This window comes from Nilaparvata lugens, chromosome 1, assembly GCF_014356525.2.
Source record: "Nilaparvata lugens isolate BPH chromosome 1, ASM1435652v1, whole genome shotgun sequence".
Classification (NCBI taxonomy): domain Eukaryota; kingdom Metazoa; phylum Arthropoda; class Insecta; order Hemiptera; family Delphacidae; genus Nilaparvata; species Nilaparvata lugens.
This window is the reverse complement of record NC_052504.1, coordinates 26749251-26766962: the sequence shown is the minus strand read 5'-3', so window position 1 is coordinate 26766962 and position 17712 is coordinate 26749251. Positions and strand designations below refer to the sequence as shown.

Sequence of the window (17712 nt, the reverse complement as noted above, 5' to 3'; positions counted from 1 at the left end):
ATTTTCTCGAATTTCGAGCTTATTTTAAATTTTAGGTAAAAATGCTATTGAACATTAATTGTACAGATTTTCATGCCTAATTTTTTCCATTTCGAATTTTTTGTTTAAATCGTATCTGAAGCCTGATAATTGGGAATTTGAAAAATCAAACTTTGCATAGAAAGGGCGGAGCTCCTGGAATTTTTACAGATATAGGATTTGTGGCAGTTGATAGAGCTTATCAATGACTATTTTAGGTATAAATTTGATCAAAATCATTGGAGTCGTTTTCAAGAAAATCGCGAAAACCCCTGTTTTTGACAACATTTTCGCTATTTTATCCGCCATTTTGGATTGCATTAGATCGAAATTGTTCGTGTCGGATCCTTATATTGTAAGGACCTTAAGTTCCAAATTTCAAGTCATTCGGTTAATTGGGAGATGAGATATCGTGTAGCAATACTATCCTTACCTATGGTAATAGGACAAGGAAAGTAAAAATGGATGACACCTGTGTGAGTTCCTTGTATAAACTCACTATATTATTCGAATGAAGCCTTGAAACAGCTTCACAGTTTATGCAAGAAGCCCACTGAGCTACTTCTCAATGCCTATAGATAGAGGCAATAATTGATGAGACTCCCAATACCGGGTTACATTTGTCACGTTTCCGCGACCGCATTCGAAGTGAAAACTGAACATTTACCGAGACACAAGTCACGAGCCTGATGATAACTCTTTATAAACACCAGAAATCACAGATCTCTACCACAATAATACGGTCCACGGAAGCTCGAACAGTGCTGCTTTAATTCTATTCTTATTCGGATGCAGAATGTCGCGTTTTTGGACTCAAGCTCTTTGTTCAATTATCACCATCATTCTATTGTGTGCATTGTGCAGGGCAGAAAATATCACATCTACTGTGGCAGCCGAGACCAACATAGAAGAAGAGACAACAGTCACTCCAGCTCCAGTAGTAGCAGCCTCTAATGGATTATTACCCAGGCAGGTTTTCAACGAAATGTACTCAGAGTGTCTCTACAAGCTATCGTACCCCTGCTTTGGAAGAAAACTTCTTGTTCTGTTGGATTACTTCGACAAAATGCGAGAGATTAGTGTCTATGGTGAGTAGACCTTGCTACATTTACCAATTCCAATATTAATGCATCTAAAAATATAACATCCTCTTACAGTTGACTCAACAGTTCTGTTGACTTTCTAGAAGTTTTCCTCTGTTTATTGTTCAAAGAAGTTTAGAAATAAATTTACTACCAGAATGAATCACTGTCAAATCCATTAGTAATTATCTAGCATTACGAATAATCTACTGGAAATAAAATATTCCTCCTCTAGGTTACACAAGAAACCAATGATATCCCGGCATGTCAAGATAATCTATAGATTGACAGAGAGATTTGAATATGTAATCAAGCCTTCCGTTATCTTTTGAAGCTTAATTTTTTATACAGAATAACAAAGTTGATCACATCAACAATAATCACACGTATTCATAGATGAGACTAATCAGTAACCTTGAAATATTGTCAATAATAGATAATTGCTTAGAGTTAAAAACATACTTTGCGGACTGCGAGAGCCCACTCAGATAAAGCATCACCATCCTTTAGCAGGTTCGAATCCCGCCCAGCGCTTGTATAGGTGAATAATCTCAAACGCTCAGATGAATAGTTGTATGGGAATTTTCTATCAGGATAATTCATGGTTATTAAATCTGGCGAGAAGTAAATCAAAATATGATATCATTCGAATCAGATGAATACTGATTTTATTCAGTTGAATACTGAATAAAATTAATTTAATTCAGATGATAAATTCAGATGGTTTCAGAAGGTTCAATTTAGATGAATACTTTCAAAATTAAGAATAATCCTCATTACTGATTTTCATATTCTTTTATATATTTTTTCTATTTCTATATTATTTTATCACAGTTTTTCACAATAATATCGCTGGATAATCAAAGATTATAGCACCATCAAATGAACTGACCATTCATGTTGAAGTAGTTTTCATGCTGGTTCTTGTCCCAGAAATGTAAATTCTTGTTTTTATGTTTCTCGACGTTACAATGACCGTAGCATTCTATAAATAAAAAGGCATTCATATCTATCTATCTGCGGAATTCATTCGATTTAAAGAATATTTTGACATTCCATAGAAGCATTAAAATCGCTCCTTATCATTTCAGGAGATAGGCCTTGTTTATTCACTCTTGAGAGACAATCCATTGCAATTGCATTACTGTAATTGTTTTATTGTAGGCCTATATTGTTCCTCCACATTATATTAATTTCGAGTGTGTTTTGAATAAATATTGAACTCGCTGGATATTCTCAAACTTCTATCCAACTAATCTGTTGGTGTTTTCCCTTCTCATTCGTATGGTCAGCGGGAAAACATAGTACTATCCTCGCTAGAAAAGAGTCAAGAAAAATTAAAATTATATGCTTGCTGGTTGAGTAGCTTTGTCAAAAAGTTAAAACAAAGTTACATGAAAAAATACGAATATAAACTTTTAGATCGGTACTTCCAGGTCACTCAGCCACTGGAGAGCATCTGGTCTAACATCTGCAGCCCCAGTTGAGAACCTATATAGTTGGAAATCTATATATAGTACCCTTTCTAATGATTATTTTCCATCTGGAAATATCGATGTGAGTAGCAGCTTCATACTTATTTGTTTGTGTTCAGATGGATGGATTTCAGTAGTGCGAACGACAGAAGCCGCCACGCCGCAAATAACAGAGGACCTGCTGTTTGCGCGCAGCGCCTCGCAGGGCCAGAGGCTGGTGCAACTCATCGAGCTGGCATTCGAGAGATTCATCGATAATCGCGTGATAAGACTGGCGCTGCCCAATTGGAGTAGCAATGACGCTGTGGCAAGATCGAATGACTACGTGGATTTCGACTTCTCTGGATATTCAGAGGACTCATTTGAAGGTAAGATAGCAGTAGGCGAACAAGTGAACGGAGCAATTGAAGATCATTATGTTAATTTCTTCACTCTTCAAATTGAAAAAACAGATCAATTAAACACAAACAGAAGTATCTAAATCTATTAAAATTATCCTTGCTACTCACTCAATTTAATTGTAAATAGTAGTGATAGTAAAGATATTTCAAATTTAATAATTCTAATTTATTAATTTCATTTTTTCTAGTAAAGTTGAGAGGTAAATGCTTAAGTGTAATTCATTCAGTCTTCTTTTTTCTTGAAATAAATGAAATTAATTTCATCTGTGAAGGATCATACCACTTTTGGAGGTAAGATTACTGGAGAAAGAAAAAGAAACAGCTTGTTTAATATTTGTTAATTTCTCAAAATTTCTAATGAAAATGTCAAAACAAAAATTAATATTATGAATAATTCCAAAGCATTTGAATCTTGAATTGAATCCTCTACATTGAAATCGGTTCATTATCTGGTTGAGAATACGTTTTACTATTGTGAATTTAACATGAATGGAAAAAATTATGAATATTACAAAGTATTACAAATATGTTTGATCTTCTAGGAATGATCACAGTATTTTGTATCATACATAGCTCAACAACTATCAAAATCAACTCCATATCTCTGAACTTGCCACACCTAATAACACTAAATTTACTTCACTTCTTTATATTTATAAACACATTTTACTCACTTCATTCAGGTTACCAGTAACTAATGTATGATATACCACGAGTAGGGATCAAACCTCAGAGCTGTTCAGAGTACAATTAATTTACAATTATTTCATCTGTAGAATATGTGGGGAAAGAAGAATGAACTGAAGAATAATATAAAAATGAATTATTCCCAGTAGGTGTAACTTCAAATGGTACATTTGGAACAATAAATCGAATAATATTGTACTATATAGAATAAATAAATCACTGAATTCATTATACTGTAATATGTTTGATTTCCAGGAAGAGGCAAGAAGAAGAAAAAGAAGAAGCTGATGAAGAAGAAAAGCAAAATTATCAAGAAACTATCAATGATTATTGGAAAGGTGATGATGATAAAAATGGCCATTTTGGGGCCAATCTTGATCAAGCTCATTGCTCTGAAGAAAATCAAGGCCCTGCTGCTGGGGAAGATCGGCTTCTTGCTGTCAGCGTTCATGTTGATAATGAAGTTCATGTCCAAAGGAGGAATGAAAATGATGGGAGGAGGTGGAGGGGGATGCAGCTGTGGAGGGGTGAGTAGTTGCACTATATTATCACTTATGTCTTATCAGAATGGTTACTAATTCGGTATATTTTTGAAGAACCCAATATGTGTGAATGGAATTCGCAATCCTAGATATTTAAGCCCATCGCTAGTTACAAAAATGTTGTTGAATATTGAAGTGTCCTGACAGTAACCAAATGGTTATAGCACAAGAAGTGAGTGTACTTTTTTTCCTTGTAAATAAATTCATTTCTAAAAAAAACTCGACAAAATTTTTTCTTTCGAAAAAGTCAAATTTGAAATTGCCAGTCCTTTAAAGTATATGATTGAAATCATACATTTTAAACACAAATTATTAGAATTTCAATATTTTTTTAGAATCATTTAAATGCTTGAAATAGAATTCATTCATCACAAGATAATACATACAGAAATACATAACGGAAACAAGTGACACGGAAGGATAATATATTTCAAGATCATATCACTTTTTTGGTGATGAAATTAAATGTCCTGAGCTAGAGTATCCGCCCATGTTGTTCGTTTTTTCTGCTTAAATGAATGATGATTATCAAGTGTAGATTTTGTTGATCAATATCATTGACATCCATTGTGATTACCCGTTCTACATCATTGATGATAATTGTGAATATATTTTATTTATCAATTTCATTGTTTGATATTGAGATTGGATATCATACTATTAGTATTTTTTATTGCAATGATTATCGCAATTCCCAATTCGATCGAATGCACTTTTCAAATCGTAAATGCAGTTTATGCATGAGTTTGTAGCCCAGCATCAACATGTTTATTTATTCCATTCACAAATTTAAAAATTGATTTGGAGAGAAACAACAGGATTCATCCAATAATATATTTCTCTCTCAAATTCAGATATTATCACAAAAGACAAGAAAACTCAGATATTATCATGTTATTTGTTTGTATCATCAGGGAAGTATGTGCGGCTGTAAGGGCTCACATGATGCGGTAATGGGCTACCCTCCGGCCGGGGTGAGCCAGTCAGATTGGAGCTCGAGTGGGGGTGGCGGAGGCGGTGGAGGCGGTGGCTGGGGTGCGAGTGGGGGTGGCGGAAGCAGCAGTGGCGGCTACGGCAGCTCGGGAGGCGGAGGAGGCGGTGGATCGGCGTGGAGCAGTTTGACCAACGCGGTCAGCAGTGGGGCGGTAGCCATGGGGGGTGGCGGTGGAGGCGGCTGGGACCGTAGCTTCGGACACGACCTCGCTTATGCCTACTACCGGCAGCAGGAATCATCCACTGACAAGCCGGTGTCTTTGGATGGCGTATGATACATCATTAACCAGTGCCAAGTCAATAATTCCTATTAGCCTACCACCATAGACTTACTAAAATCACTCCATCGATCAATGTATTCTCACACATACACTGACAACATACATCACATCATCATCACATCCCTATTTATATATTCTCTAAATACTTTGAAAAACTTGTTTGATAGCAATGAGATTACTTTTATTATTTTCATAAAATGGATCACACTATTATTAGGATACCTTATTGTTTGATCTTTAATGGTGAAAATCAAGACATCATCAATCATCCTTTCTTTATTATGTTGAAAATTCAGGATAATCATCATTAACATTGGTTTCAATTGTTTCAATCCAAAGTCTGATAATGCAGAGTTTTTGCCGATCAAGTTTGATCATCGATATCTCCCTAAATCTATCTCCCAATCTATCGAGCTAATTGAGGCAAATTTCTATTCAATTAGTTTTTGTTTAATTTGTCTTTGGTTTTTGAGTCAACTTTTTGAATTGCACAAGCTCCCTGAATGTCAATACTAGTGAATAATATTATTTACAAATCATAATAACTCTAAATGGACTATGTTATTGTTATAGGCTTGATATTCGTAATATAAGTTGTGAAATATGAATGTGATTATTGTACCTTGATTAATTGATCTTAGAACTGATATCAATTCAAGTTATTTATTCAATTATTTATTTTGAATTAGTCTAATAATATTTATTTGAATATAACGAATTTTGTTTCTGTTATCCCTTAGTTCCTTATACTCTTGTTGTGGGGACTGCGAAAAGTTTTTAGCCTTATTTGCACATAATGGTTTGAAAGTTTGTGATTAATCACATTCGGGAACATAACTGAATCAAGATGCTTGTTCATACCAAGAAATACCAATTATATATAATTAGAATATATGAATTTCTTTCATAATTATTATTATAATGTTGCAACTAGAGAGAAATTATTGAAAGGTTCCAGTGATGAGTGTATTGTAAAAAGCAATGATTGCATTTTACACTAATGAGGACGAGAACACTGTTAGTAACAAAAAATGAAACTAGATTCGTATCCAAAAAAATATTTCTGATATATCAATTAATGATATGATTTTTTGTTCTCAGAAATAAATTACAAACTAGCACATCATGAATGCAACCTTTATGGAAGAATATTCGAAAAAATGAGTGAGCCTGGAAATAATATTACTAAACGAACCGGTCAGCAGTCTATTTTGAACAGCGTTCTGCATCATCTCACTAATTGATAACCTGGTTCATTTGTGCAGTGCGCGACGGCACAACTCGAAATTCAGCCGGCGATTTAATGATTTCGATTTTACGGCACTTTAAGCAGCGCTGGCAGTGTGGTGACTAGAAAGGGTGGCTCTGTCCGATTGCACACTTCTTGCGCGTCATCAATAAAATTTGAGTGACGTTTCGAAGACTAATTACCAGCAGCGAGTCGGCTGCTGGCGAATCCTGTCGCATTCCGCTTCTAATTGGTGTGTGTTGCCGGCTTGAAACGAAAAGAGTGAGAGAACGTAGAGAGTTGGAAGCTGAGAGGTGTCTCCTCTTTCTGTCGGATGACAAATTCGACTAGCACTGTCTCTCAGCTCACTCAGCGAGCACTCACTCACTCAACGTGTCATTTCGACTTCAACTGTGAGATCGGTCGTGCATAGCAGGAAGACACACACACATAAACTTGCACAGTAAACTTATACTAAGTGAAAGTTACAAAAAATAGAATAACATTATATCTCTACAAATTTTTCAAGACTCAAGACTCCCATGATTTATTGAAAGTATGGGAACGCTTTACGCTAAATGGAAATTTACGAAAATATGCCATTGATTATTTATTATTGGATGGGATCTTACTGAAACTCTATATGAAACAGGGAAAAGTTGAGCAATGATTGTCTCATTCCATTTGAAAAAAAAAACTTAATCTGATTCTTTCAATCATTCAGGTCTATAAGAGTGAAACACAACATAATATGCAACTTTAATAAAACAAATTAATTCAACCAAATAGTGTGATTACTTTTTCGCCTACCAAATACTTTTCTGAAAGATAACTACTCATTGTATTTGTATCCACAACCAATAGATTGCGTCATTTGAATTCATGTTCGATTAAGCCTTGGAGCCCATTATTAATTACATTATTTAAAATGTATTCTCAAATAAAAATATTTGTCAAATAAGGTTGGAAGATGATAAACGATAGCTCAGTCCTTATAATTTGGAGATGATTATCAGCTCGATACATATAGTAATACTTTCTCAACTATAGGTATTTAACAATACTTTCTCGAATTTGAAAAAAAAATCTTAAGTAGCACTTTTTCATCGGCAATGCTCGGAATTATCAGAGTATTGATACAGCAACACAGATTGCATTGGTGAGCAGCAGATACGGCGCATAGAGGCAACCCGCTACACACATGAATATTTCAAAATCTCTAATGCTATCCTGTTTTCTAGAGGCAATACTCACTCACCAGCTCAACACACTATTTGTTACGTATTCCCAAACAGCCATCTCACTATTGCAGACTTGGTTCGCATTTGAGCATTCATGAATTCTTTACGCATTTGTCTCAAATTGCATGTCATATTTTCTTCCATCGTTCGGTAGTGATGACTTCGCAAATATAACCATATCGGTACATTGCTTTGTGAGCATTGAACTGAAAAGAAAATTACAAAGGTGCGTTCAGACTTATGTGCCACGAACAAGCGATTCCACTTTTCATCAGCTTATCCTTTGCTTATTATAACTGTGTTTAACTGTTTATTTATCTGATTTCCAACGGTTACACCAAATTTCAACTCAAGTACAACAATGTGAGAGAATACAAAATAACAAAACAAATAATACATATAAAAGTAAAATACATTCATAATGATGAATCAAATTCCAACAAATAATCTAGCAAAATAATCACAAATTCAATTAAACAATCAAACAGAATTCAAAATCGATAGTAAAAGTATGTAATAAATATTGAAGTTTTTGTGTAGTTAAGAAGTTCATATTATGGTAATAATTAATATTACATAAAAAGACTGAGAAATTGTCAAAAACCACAGATTTTATTTTATTTTTTTATCTGAGATAAACTCCGGAGTTTATCAGAGATTGAGAATGGTGTAACAACCGAAACCGGTCTTTCTAACTATCAATAAAATCTGTGGTTTTTGACAATTTCTTAGTCTTTTTATCTAATTAATATGAATATAGAAGTAAATATATAGAACACAGAACAAATTCAACAATTTGAGGAAATAAAAAGCAATAACATTAATCAAATCGATTAATGTGGGATAATAGAAACACTGTAATTATGTTTCTTCACGAATACAGCAGAAGAGTGCGAGTGTTTGTGGCGATTTTGTCTGTACGCTCTTTTAGAATGTAAGTTGCAAAATAATCACAATAATCTATTTCAACTGTGTTCGAAAATGCAGCCATCCTAATAACAGCCCCAGTATCCCAAAATTAAAAGGCACTGTTTACAGTGTTTACGCAATTGTCTATATTCATTCATTTGGCAACAAGAGTGGGCTGTAAATAAGTCAGTTGAACTTGTAACGTCACTTTTGGGGTTACATAGAATATATGCCCCTCGTTGGTTATGACGTATTTGTAACCTCTTCCTTGGTATGCATAACACACTGAACTCTATACTAATGTTAGTATAGTACGTTAGTACTAACGTATACTAACGTTAGTATGGAGTTCACTGGCATAACATAGTATGCCCCACGCTGACGTTGACGTGTTATATGTTGCCCAACCTGACCTATACGTATATATATATATATATATATATATATATATATATATATATATATATATACAACGTTGTGTTCTGTACACATTGACAATGATAATAATTCTAGGACACTCCACGTTATAGCAATGTTGATCTAACGGATATGGGCTCTGACAATGTATAGAGAGCACGACCTTGATGGGCTCAGTATAGAGCTTGAAGCAATATTTGATATAAGATATTTCAATAACCTGTGCAGAATATGTCTGCAGATTCTTAACAAAGGCGTTGCTGCTATAATCCTTGTCAATATACAAATATATAAGGGTTTCCAGTATTGAAAATACAAAGCCACTCTGCCTTCGAAGCAGTCCACTACCATTCAACAAATTGGTCACAAGTGTCGAATCATACCAGACAGGGTCAACGACAGAATAAATTAGGAAAACCTCATAATTTCTATGGTCCTATGTGTCGGCCGCTGCTGTACAATATACTAATGACCTCAGAATAATAATAATTATTGAAGGCTGAACGCCCGAAAACTTAAATAACCTTCAGAAGTTATTATTTCCGATGTAGATTTAATCAGTATAATATATTGCTGATTTAAATTAATTATTTTATTGAAGGTATCTCCTTTCAAATTATTCAGATCCCGATCAATATTTAGATATATATATGGACAGCATGAGGTTGGTCAGGTATTATGAACAGGTTACAGCAAGAAAGAACAAACTCCAAGTTACAAGATATATCAATATTTATTACAATGATAAAAAAATTGATCAGTATGAAATAATAGCAACATTGACTTTGATGATAGGTGAGCTTCATACAATACAATAATTCTTGAGTAGAAATTATAACTATGATGATTTTAAATAGGCAAGGCAATACTCAAATGGCCTATGAATGTGATCATTAAAAATTTCATTACAATAATTAGGAATCTCTTATCTCAGGGTTCGTGAATTCGGCTGCGGCGGAGATGTCCATCCGAATAACTCTAGCTGAATTAATTTATGATATGAGTATTAGTTGGTGATTTAGGAATAATTAATACAGTATCTAGCTTGCAAGCTTAATAAGATTTTCCCCCACTTCACTTTAATTAATCGTTGAATACACAAGCTTGAGATTTTAATTTTATATTTGATTTATTCGATGATCAATATGTAATTGAAGTTATAAAATTCGATATTAAGAGCTCTCTTAATATAGGCTAACGACTCACGTGAAAATATATTTGATTTTTCTTGTAAAGATGTCTTCTTTTTCGTATCCTCGTGGTACTGCTTGGCTAATTCCTCTTCTTCAAATTTTATAGGATTTAATTCTTCAGATTTTAATTCACGTAACTCAAACATTAATATTGTATTACTGAGTTACAAAACAACAAATAACAGATTACAATAAATTTTAACATAAATTAAAGCTTAATAAATGGACAAAGACCTTAGGAGATTCCTTGTTCAGTCTTCCTTCGGTGGCGGATTCTCGTCGTCTCTCTCAATTCTTCCCTTAGATCATAGAAATTCTTACAAATGGCTACCTTAATTTAAATATTAATTTCTAATTGGTCCATTGCCATGATACTATTTTACGTCATTTGACGTGTGAAAAATAGTGCTTCCTAAAGTTTCTTAACATCCATTATAATTATGCTTATTAATTTAAGAAACAGATCCGATGTACATTTCTCACACACTGAGCTAAATAGAGTATATGCTATATAAAATTTATATAATATCGCTGTCATTTTTGCTATAAATTCAAGTTTCGCGGCAACTGCTGGCTATGTTTTTATTGGCCGGGCAAAGTCTCAGCTGATTCTGTATTGAATGTTAGTGGCACTGGCATATGCCTTCTGAATGAATATTGTTAATGACATTGTTTTTTTATAAGTTAGATTTTCTTTTACAATAATAAATAAGATGCTTATAAATGCTTTAAATAATTTTATACCTCTCCTATAAATATAATTATTCTTATAACATGTACTCATGGTACATTTCACAATTGTTCTGCAAAGCAGATGATTGTAAGTGGCAGTAGCTGTGACGTCACGCCATTATGATGATCAATGCCTTACACATTTCCTAACTATAGCTAAGCATTTTATTTATATTAACAGGAAGCGTTATGTTTTTTTGCGAATATATGAATGGCTTTTGAATTATGAGTTACCCAGTTAATTATGGTTCTTATCTATGCTTCATTATCGATCATCTTATCAATATTCTGTCATTGTTGGCCTGTTGGATTTTGAACATCTTAGTAACCTAACCTCTGAATTCACCTTAGCCTCTCTAATAATATTCACTAGTGGTATGATAGAACACAACATTACAAACTAGAGTGTATTCCGGATTTGTCAATAGTCTTCTTCTTCTTCTCTCAAACAGGGATTAGGCTATTCCTGTTTCGACTCACATTCAGCTTGTAATTGGAATAGAAAAAAATGTATGAAACATCAATACTAGTAGTTCTGTGAACAGTAGACCTCACGCAGTATTCTCATCCACAAGTACCTGATTGAAACTATAGACCTTATAGAAATACAGCAATAGACTGGCTTCTCCACACATCTGTGTAATCACTTGTCAGCTGATTTATGATGAATAATTCTATAGTATGATTTTTGACTTGAAAAGGAACATACCTGTCAAATTTCATGAAAATCTATCTAACTATATTCATTTTTTTCTTATGAGATTCAATGATAGGCCTACAGCATGAAGACTATGTCCATTTCATTTGTACTGGTGGCAAAATTTAACATTAAAATATTTTTTCAATAGAATCCCAGTTCAATTGTAATGAAAACAAATTCCTTCAAAAAATAATTGATAGTAATATGTTTCGAGGGAAAAAATTGAGAACAAAAAATTGGGAAGAATAGGGGATTTGAACTGAGGAACCATCGCTCCGTAAGTGAGCGTTTTACCGTTACGCTACTCGGCTCTGTTCGAAAATGATTGTCATGTAACAGCATCGTAACCTCCTCATAAAAAACACACTTCTGGGCTAGAACAATGACAATGTAGCCTATGACGTAAATGGAACTTCATGTGCGGTAGCATGATTGAAATTTGAACATTAATTCTGAAAAATCTAGAAGGAAAATTGAAATTTGGGCTTCCAGGTGCACGAGATTGATATTTTTAGAATCTATGTGCAGAATTTGGAGAACTAAATCATTCCCGTTTTTTCGGTATACAATCCACAAGTTGACATGTTTTGATGCGAACGAACGAATACACGAACAAACGAACAAACACAACCCTACTCTCTCTTATTATATAGATTAATAATGATCATTGCCATCTTTCTCGTGGCCTGCCTATGTCTCTTTTGCCTACCGGTTTATACTTGAAAATTCTCAGTGGAAGCCTATCAGCTGACATTCGTTCCACATGCTCTTTCCATTGCTGACAAGATGCAACTCTGTCATTCAGACAGAAGATATTAAGCTCTTTCCATAAATATCCTCATTCCTGATGTGATCTCTTCTGTCACAGCCCCTAGTTCTGTGAAGAAATCTCATCTCAGCTGCCTGCACTTTACTCTCATGTGGCTTTGATGTTACCCACGATTCACTACCATGAGTAGTAGTGGAGCTGCCATTGTCTTATAAAATTGTCTTATAAAATTTCATTATCGTGCTTGTGGTAGCTTTCTTCCCCAATGTTCGACTGATACTTCCACAAATCATTTGGAACCTTCCTAATTTCTTCTCTACATCCAATTCATCTTTATAACTAATTTCACATCCCAGATATGTGAACTGAGACACCTGTTCCAATACCTTGTTGTCTATTACAATCTTCGATCTTATTGGATACTTTCCTTTAAAAGCCATGATTTCGGTTTTCTCCCTTGATATCTTGAAATTATATTCTTCACAAATTTCATGCAGTATATGAACTGAGTTTTGGAGGTAATTTTCGTTTTCCTGTACTACACACAAATCGTCTGCAAACAACAGAGCATTCAGGTACACACTTCCACCAATATCAATTCCTAAATCTATTTTACATTTCCATTTTCGGAAAATGTGTCCACATTTATATTTTCAATATAAACTATTTTTTTCAATAGTTTATGTCATTATTAATTGACATAGACATTTTCTCTCCTAAAAAATGTGATTCCATCAAAAATAGATATTGAAGAATGAATCTCTCCATTTGTACTGCCAATAACAAACTGTAAAAAGTAATAAAATTTCTGGTTTCTAAGCCTATCATTCCTCGTAACTATACTGCCATTTAGAATTCCTACATGTCGTAATACTTGAAATGTTTTAGGCTCATTGACGGCTCAATTTATTGACTGAGCGAAGTAAGGTCTAAGATTCATGTCAATGGTTTTGCATTTCTCTTTATGTTTTATGTTTGTTTAAATGTTTATATGTCCCGCATTTACGGCGAAACGCGGAAATAGATTTTCATGAAATTTGACAGGTATGTTCCTTTTCAAATTGCGCGTCGACATATATACAAGGTTTTTGGAAATTTTGTATTTCAAGGATAATATAAAAGGAAACTGAGCCTTCTTCATACGCCAATATTTGAGTAGAAATCAGACTATAGAATTATTCATCATAAATCAGCTGTCGAGTGGATTATCAATTTATTGCATGCAATGACGCATGCAATTCAATATCTCAATGTAACTTTTTGAAGACACAGCTGTTGTATGGACTACTAATTGCATGCAGTGAAGCATGCAATTGATAACTTGAAGTAGCATAGTATTTTCTCCCGACTTTTCTCTGCTTTCAACTCTGTAAGCTTTTGATGATAGTATATCATAGCTGTTTACATCAAAATATCGTGGGGCTTCACTCTGGAGTGTGAAAGCATAGAATATTTGTAGCGGAAGATTGAATTTAGGCTTATAGTTCATATTTATTATTCATTTTCTCAGTCGTACAATCATTTTTACAGTTATATGAGGAGGAAGAACAGGCTTATGCACAAAACTGTCCCTTTTCATAATAGAGTGAAAGTAAAAGTAGGGGTAAAGTGAGAGTTCTGGAGAAAAGCTGAGGAAAAGCTGAAGAAAAGCTGGAGAAAAGCTGGAGAAAAGCTGCCCCCAAATCTGCCCCAAATCTGATTCTTGGTTCTAACCTTGCCCAATCCAATGTAATCTGATCTAACCTAACCTAGCCATACCCCTAATCTCACAATGAACCTCAAATGAAGATTTCCCACTTTTTTGGAAAAAAAAACTAGATCCAGCTTTTTTTATTTCTTGAATAACTAAGAAACCGTTAATTTTACAAAAAAATACAAGAGTAACTTTTTCCAGTAAATCTAATAACGAATCCATGATACCCCATTTGTCAAGATTGAACAAAAAATAAGGATCTCATGGGAAAGCTAGATCCAGCTTTTTTCAAGTTCTTAATAACTAAGAATCCGTTAATTTTACAAAAAATCTACAAGAGTAACTTTTTCCAGTAAATCCATTTGTCAAGATTGAACAGAAAATAAGGAAAAATTAGATTCAATTTCTTGAATAACTAAGAATAATTTTTTTTCAGTAAATCCATTATTTGTCAAGGGATCCTAACTCTGAAACTAAGCAACAAGCATTTTTATGTTGAGACCCTTTCTAAGCAACCTCAGCACTAAAAACCCCCCCACAGGGGGGGGGTTGGGGGGGCTTGACCCTCTTCCTTTAACCAGCTAAGCTTGAACTACTTGAAAACTCACCTCAGGTTGTATTGAGAAGAAAAAATATATAATAAAAATGTATAAGAAAGAAGTCAAGTCAGATATATTACTTGTTGATCAGAGTGTACATCTTGATGAGAGTATTACCAAATATGAGTATATCACTCACACACCATATATTCAACAGACATTTAATTACAATGATGAAATTCGAATTAGTTTAAAACAAGAAGATATTTATACACTTCCAAGTAGAAGTTTTCTCATAATTGAAGGCGAAATCAAAGTGAAAGATAAGAATGATGTTGAAACCAAGGACTTTTCACTTATCAATAATGGAGTTGCATACCCATTTGATGAAATCAGATATGAATTGGGAGGGGTTGAAGTTGATCGCACATGTAATGTAGGATTGACAACAACCATGAAAAACTATCTATGTCAATCAAAACTCAATGAAAAAATTATGGAGAATGCAGGATGGAAGTTGACTGGATGGAAAAGTTTAGATAAATTCTGCTTTTGCATTCCTTTGGATATGTGGTTAGGTGTAATGGAAGACTATAGAAAAGTTCTATTAAATGTTCGTCAGGAAATTGTTCTATTAAGATGATCATCAGACTTAAATTGTATTGAATCAGAAACAGCAAATCGGTGAAAATTGATATTACAAAACTACAATGGAAAGTACCCTACATACATGCTTCTGACACTGTTCGTCTTGATCTGCTGAGTAACACATAGTGATATACCAATTACCATTCCATTCAGGTCATGGGAATTGCATGAATTTCACAATTACCTGAAACTACAATCTTCAATGGACAGTTAAGACAACTTCAAATATATTGAAACCTAGATTCATTATTCTTGGATTACAAAAGAATAGGGAAAATGTTATAACTGCTAACAGGTCACATTTCGATTTCTGTATCTGAACAATGTTAATCTCTATTTAAATGCTCAATCATTCCCCTATGAAAATATTGTTGGTAATAAACATTTATTGTATCACATGTTCTCTGAATTCCAAAATGAATACTATCCTTATAACAGCAGTACATCAATCGATTATAAAACATTCGATGAATATGCACCATTGGTTGTTATAGACTGTAGTAAGCAAAATGAACTATTGAAATCTGGTGCAATAGACATAAAGTTGACATTGGAAACAACAAATATTTCTCAGAAAAAACCAGTGCCTACTGTTTAATCCTCTATGATAATGAGTTTGAATATACACCACTGAGTGGAACAGTAAAAAGAGTATTATAAATCTTCTATAAAATAACAAAAACTAGACAATATTCAAATCAAAAGTATTATCTACAAATGTATCAATTTTTACCTTCAGTATCATCCCATTGATTTGTAGAATTGTTCTTGTCTTGATCTCAACATTTTCTTCAAATTTAATTTTAAAGCATTTTATATTATTATTCAATTTATCAGCTTCTTTCAAAGCAAAATACTGACTGTGATGATATGTGCTATCCATATGAGCTTAGATTTTTCATTAAAGTTGAATAATGTTCTTGGTCTGGGTAACCAAACCTACATTTTTTCGGGTGTACTCACCTACATCTACAATTTCTTTCTGGGTGTACTCACCTAAACCTAAGATTTTTCACCTATATTTATTACATTTTTTTCATACCATTCTTTAAAAGAGATCCAGAAGAAAGTGAGAATGTTGGATTAAGTTTGGATCAGTCATATACTCCATTCTTTTTCATTATTGAGATTGATGTTTGGTATGAAAGTTGCAGCTAATGGTATACATTGTAAAAAATGGAAAAAATCTGAATCAAATTTTGATATCAACATTAATATCACTATTTTATCTTATCATACAAATATCGACCAATTTATCAACACTCATGATCTATTTTTATAATAAATGTTTAATACAACCTGAGGTGATTTTCAAGTAGTTCAAGCTTAGCTGGTTAAAGGCAGAGGGTCAAGCCCCCCCCACCCCTGTGGGGGGGGGGGTTAGTGCTGAGGTTGGCTTAAGAAAGGGTCTCAACATAAAAATGCTTGTTGCTCAGTTTCAGAGTTAGGATCCTTGACAAATAATGGATTACTGAAAAAAAAAATTATCCTAGTTATTCAAGGAATTGGATCTAATTTCTCCTATTTTTGTTCAATCTTGACAAATGGATTTACTGGAAAAAGTTATTCTTGTAATTTTTTTGTAAAATTAACGGTTTCTTAGTTATTGGATCTAGTTTTCCCATGAGATCCTTATTTTTGTTCAATCTTGACAAATGGGGGTGTCAATGGATTCGTTATTAGATTTACTGGAAAAAGTTACTTTTGTAATTTTTTTGTAAAATTAACGGTTTCTTAGTATTCAAGAAATAAAAAAAAGCTGGATCTAGTTTTTTTTCCAAAAAAGTGGGAAATCTTCATTTGAGGTTTATTGTGAGATTAGGGGTATGGCTAGGTTAGGTGGATCAGATTACATTGGATTGGGCAAGGTTAGAACCAGAATCAGATTTGGGGCAGATTTGGGGGCAGCTTTTCTCCAGCTTTTCTCCAGCTTTTCTTCAGCTTTTCTCCAGAACTCTCACTATACCCCTACTAATGAAGTATGATAATTTGAAATAATACTTCATTTTAACTGAATTTTTTAACGAAACTCTTAATCCCATTTTCCCGGTGCTCTAAACTCGTTATTTAATAATAAGCCTACAGTTTAAGAGCCATCACTGATAAATACGTCACTTAGTATAAATACAGAAGAACAAAATCATAAACCTTATTCCGGGCCACT

At 33.7% G+C, this 17712-nt stretch overlaps 1 protein-coding gene across 1 annotated transcript; it reads left to right on the top strand.

Moving 5' to 3' along the window:
• Positions 1-369: 369 nt before the first annotated feature.
• On the top strand, positions 370-6221 carry LOC120350419. The gene is made up of 4 exons (XM_039423737.1): positions 370-1106; positions 2695-2943; positions 3919-4190; positions 5120-6221. Exons 1-4 carry the CDS (start codon positions 815-817, stop codon positions 5471-5473), a joined length of 1167 nt encoding a protein of 388 aa, XP_039279671.1. The 5' UTR covers positions 370-814; the 3' UTR covers positions 5474-6221.
• The last annotated feature ends 11491 nt before the right edge of the window (positions 6222-17712 follow it).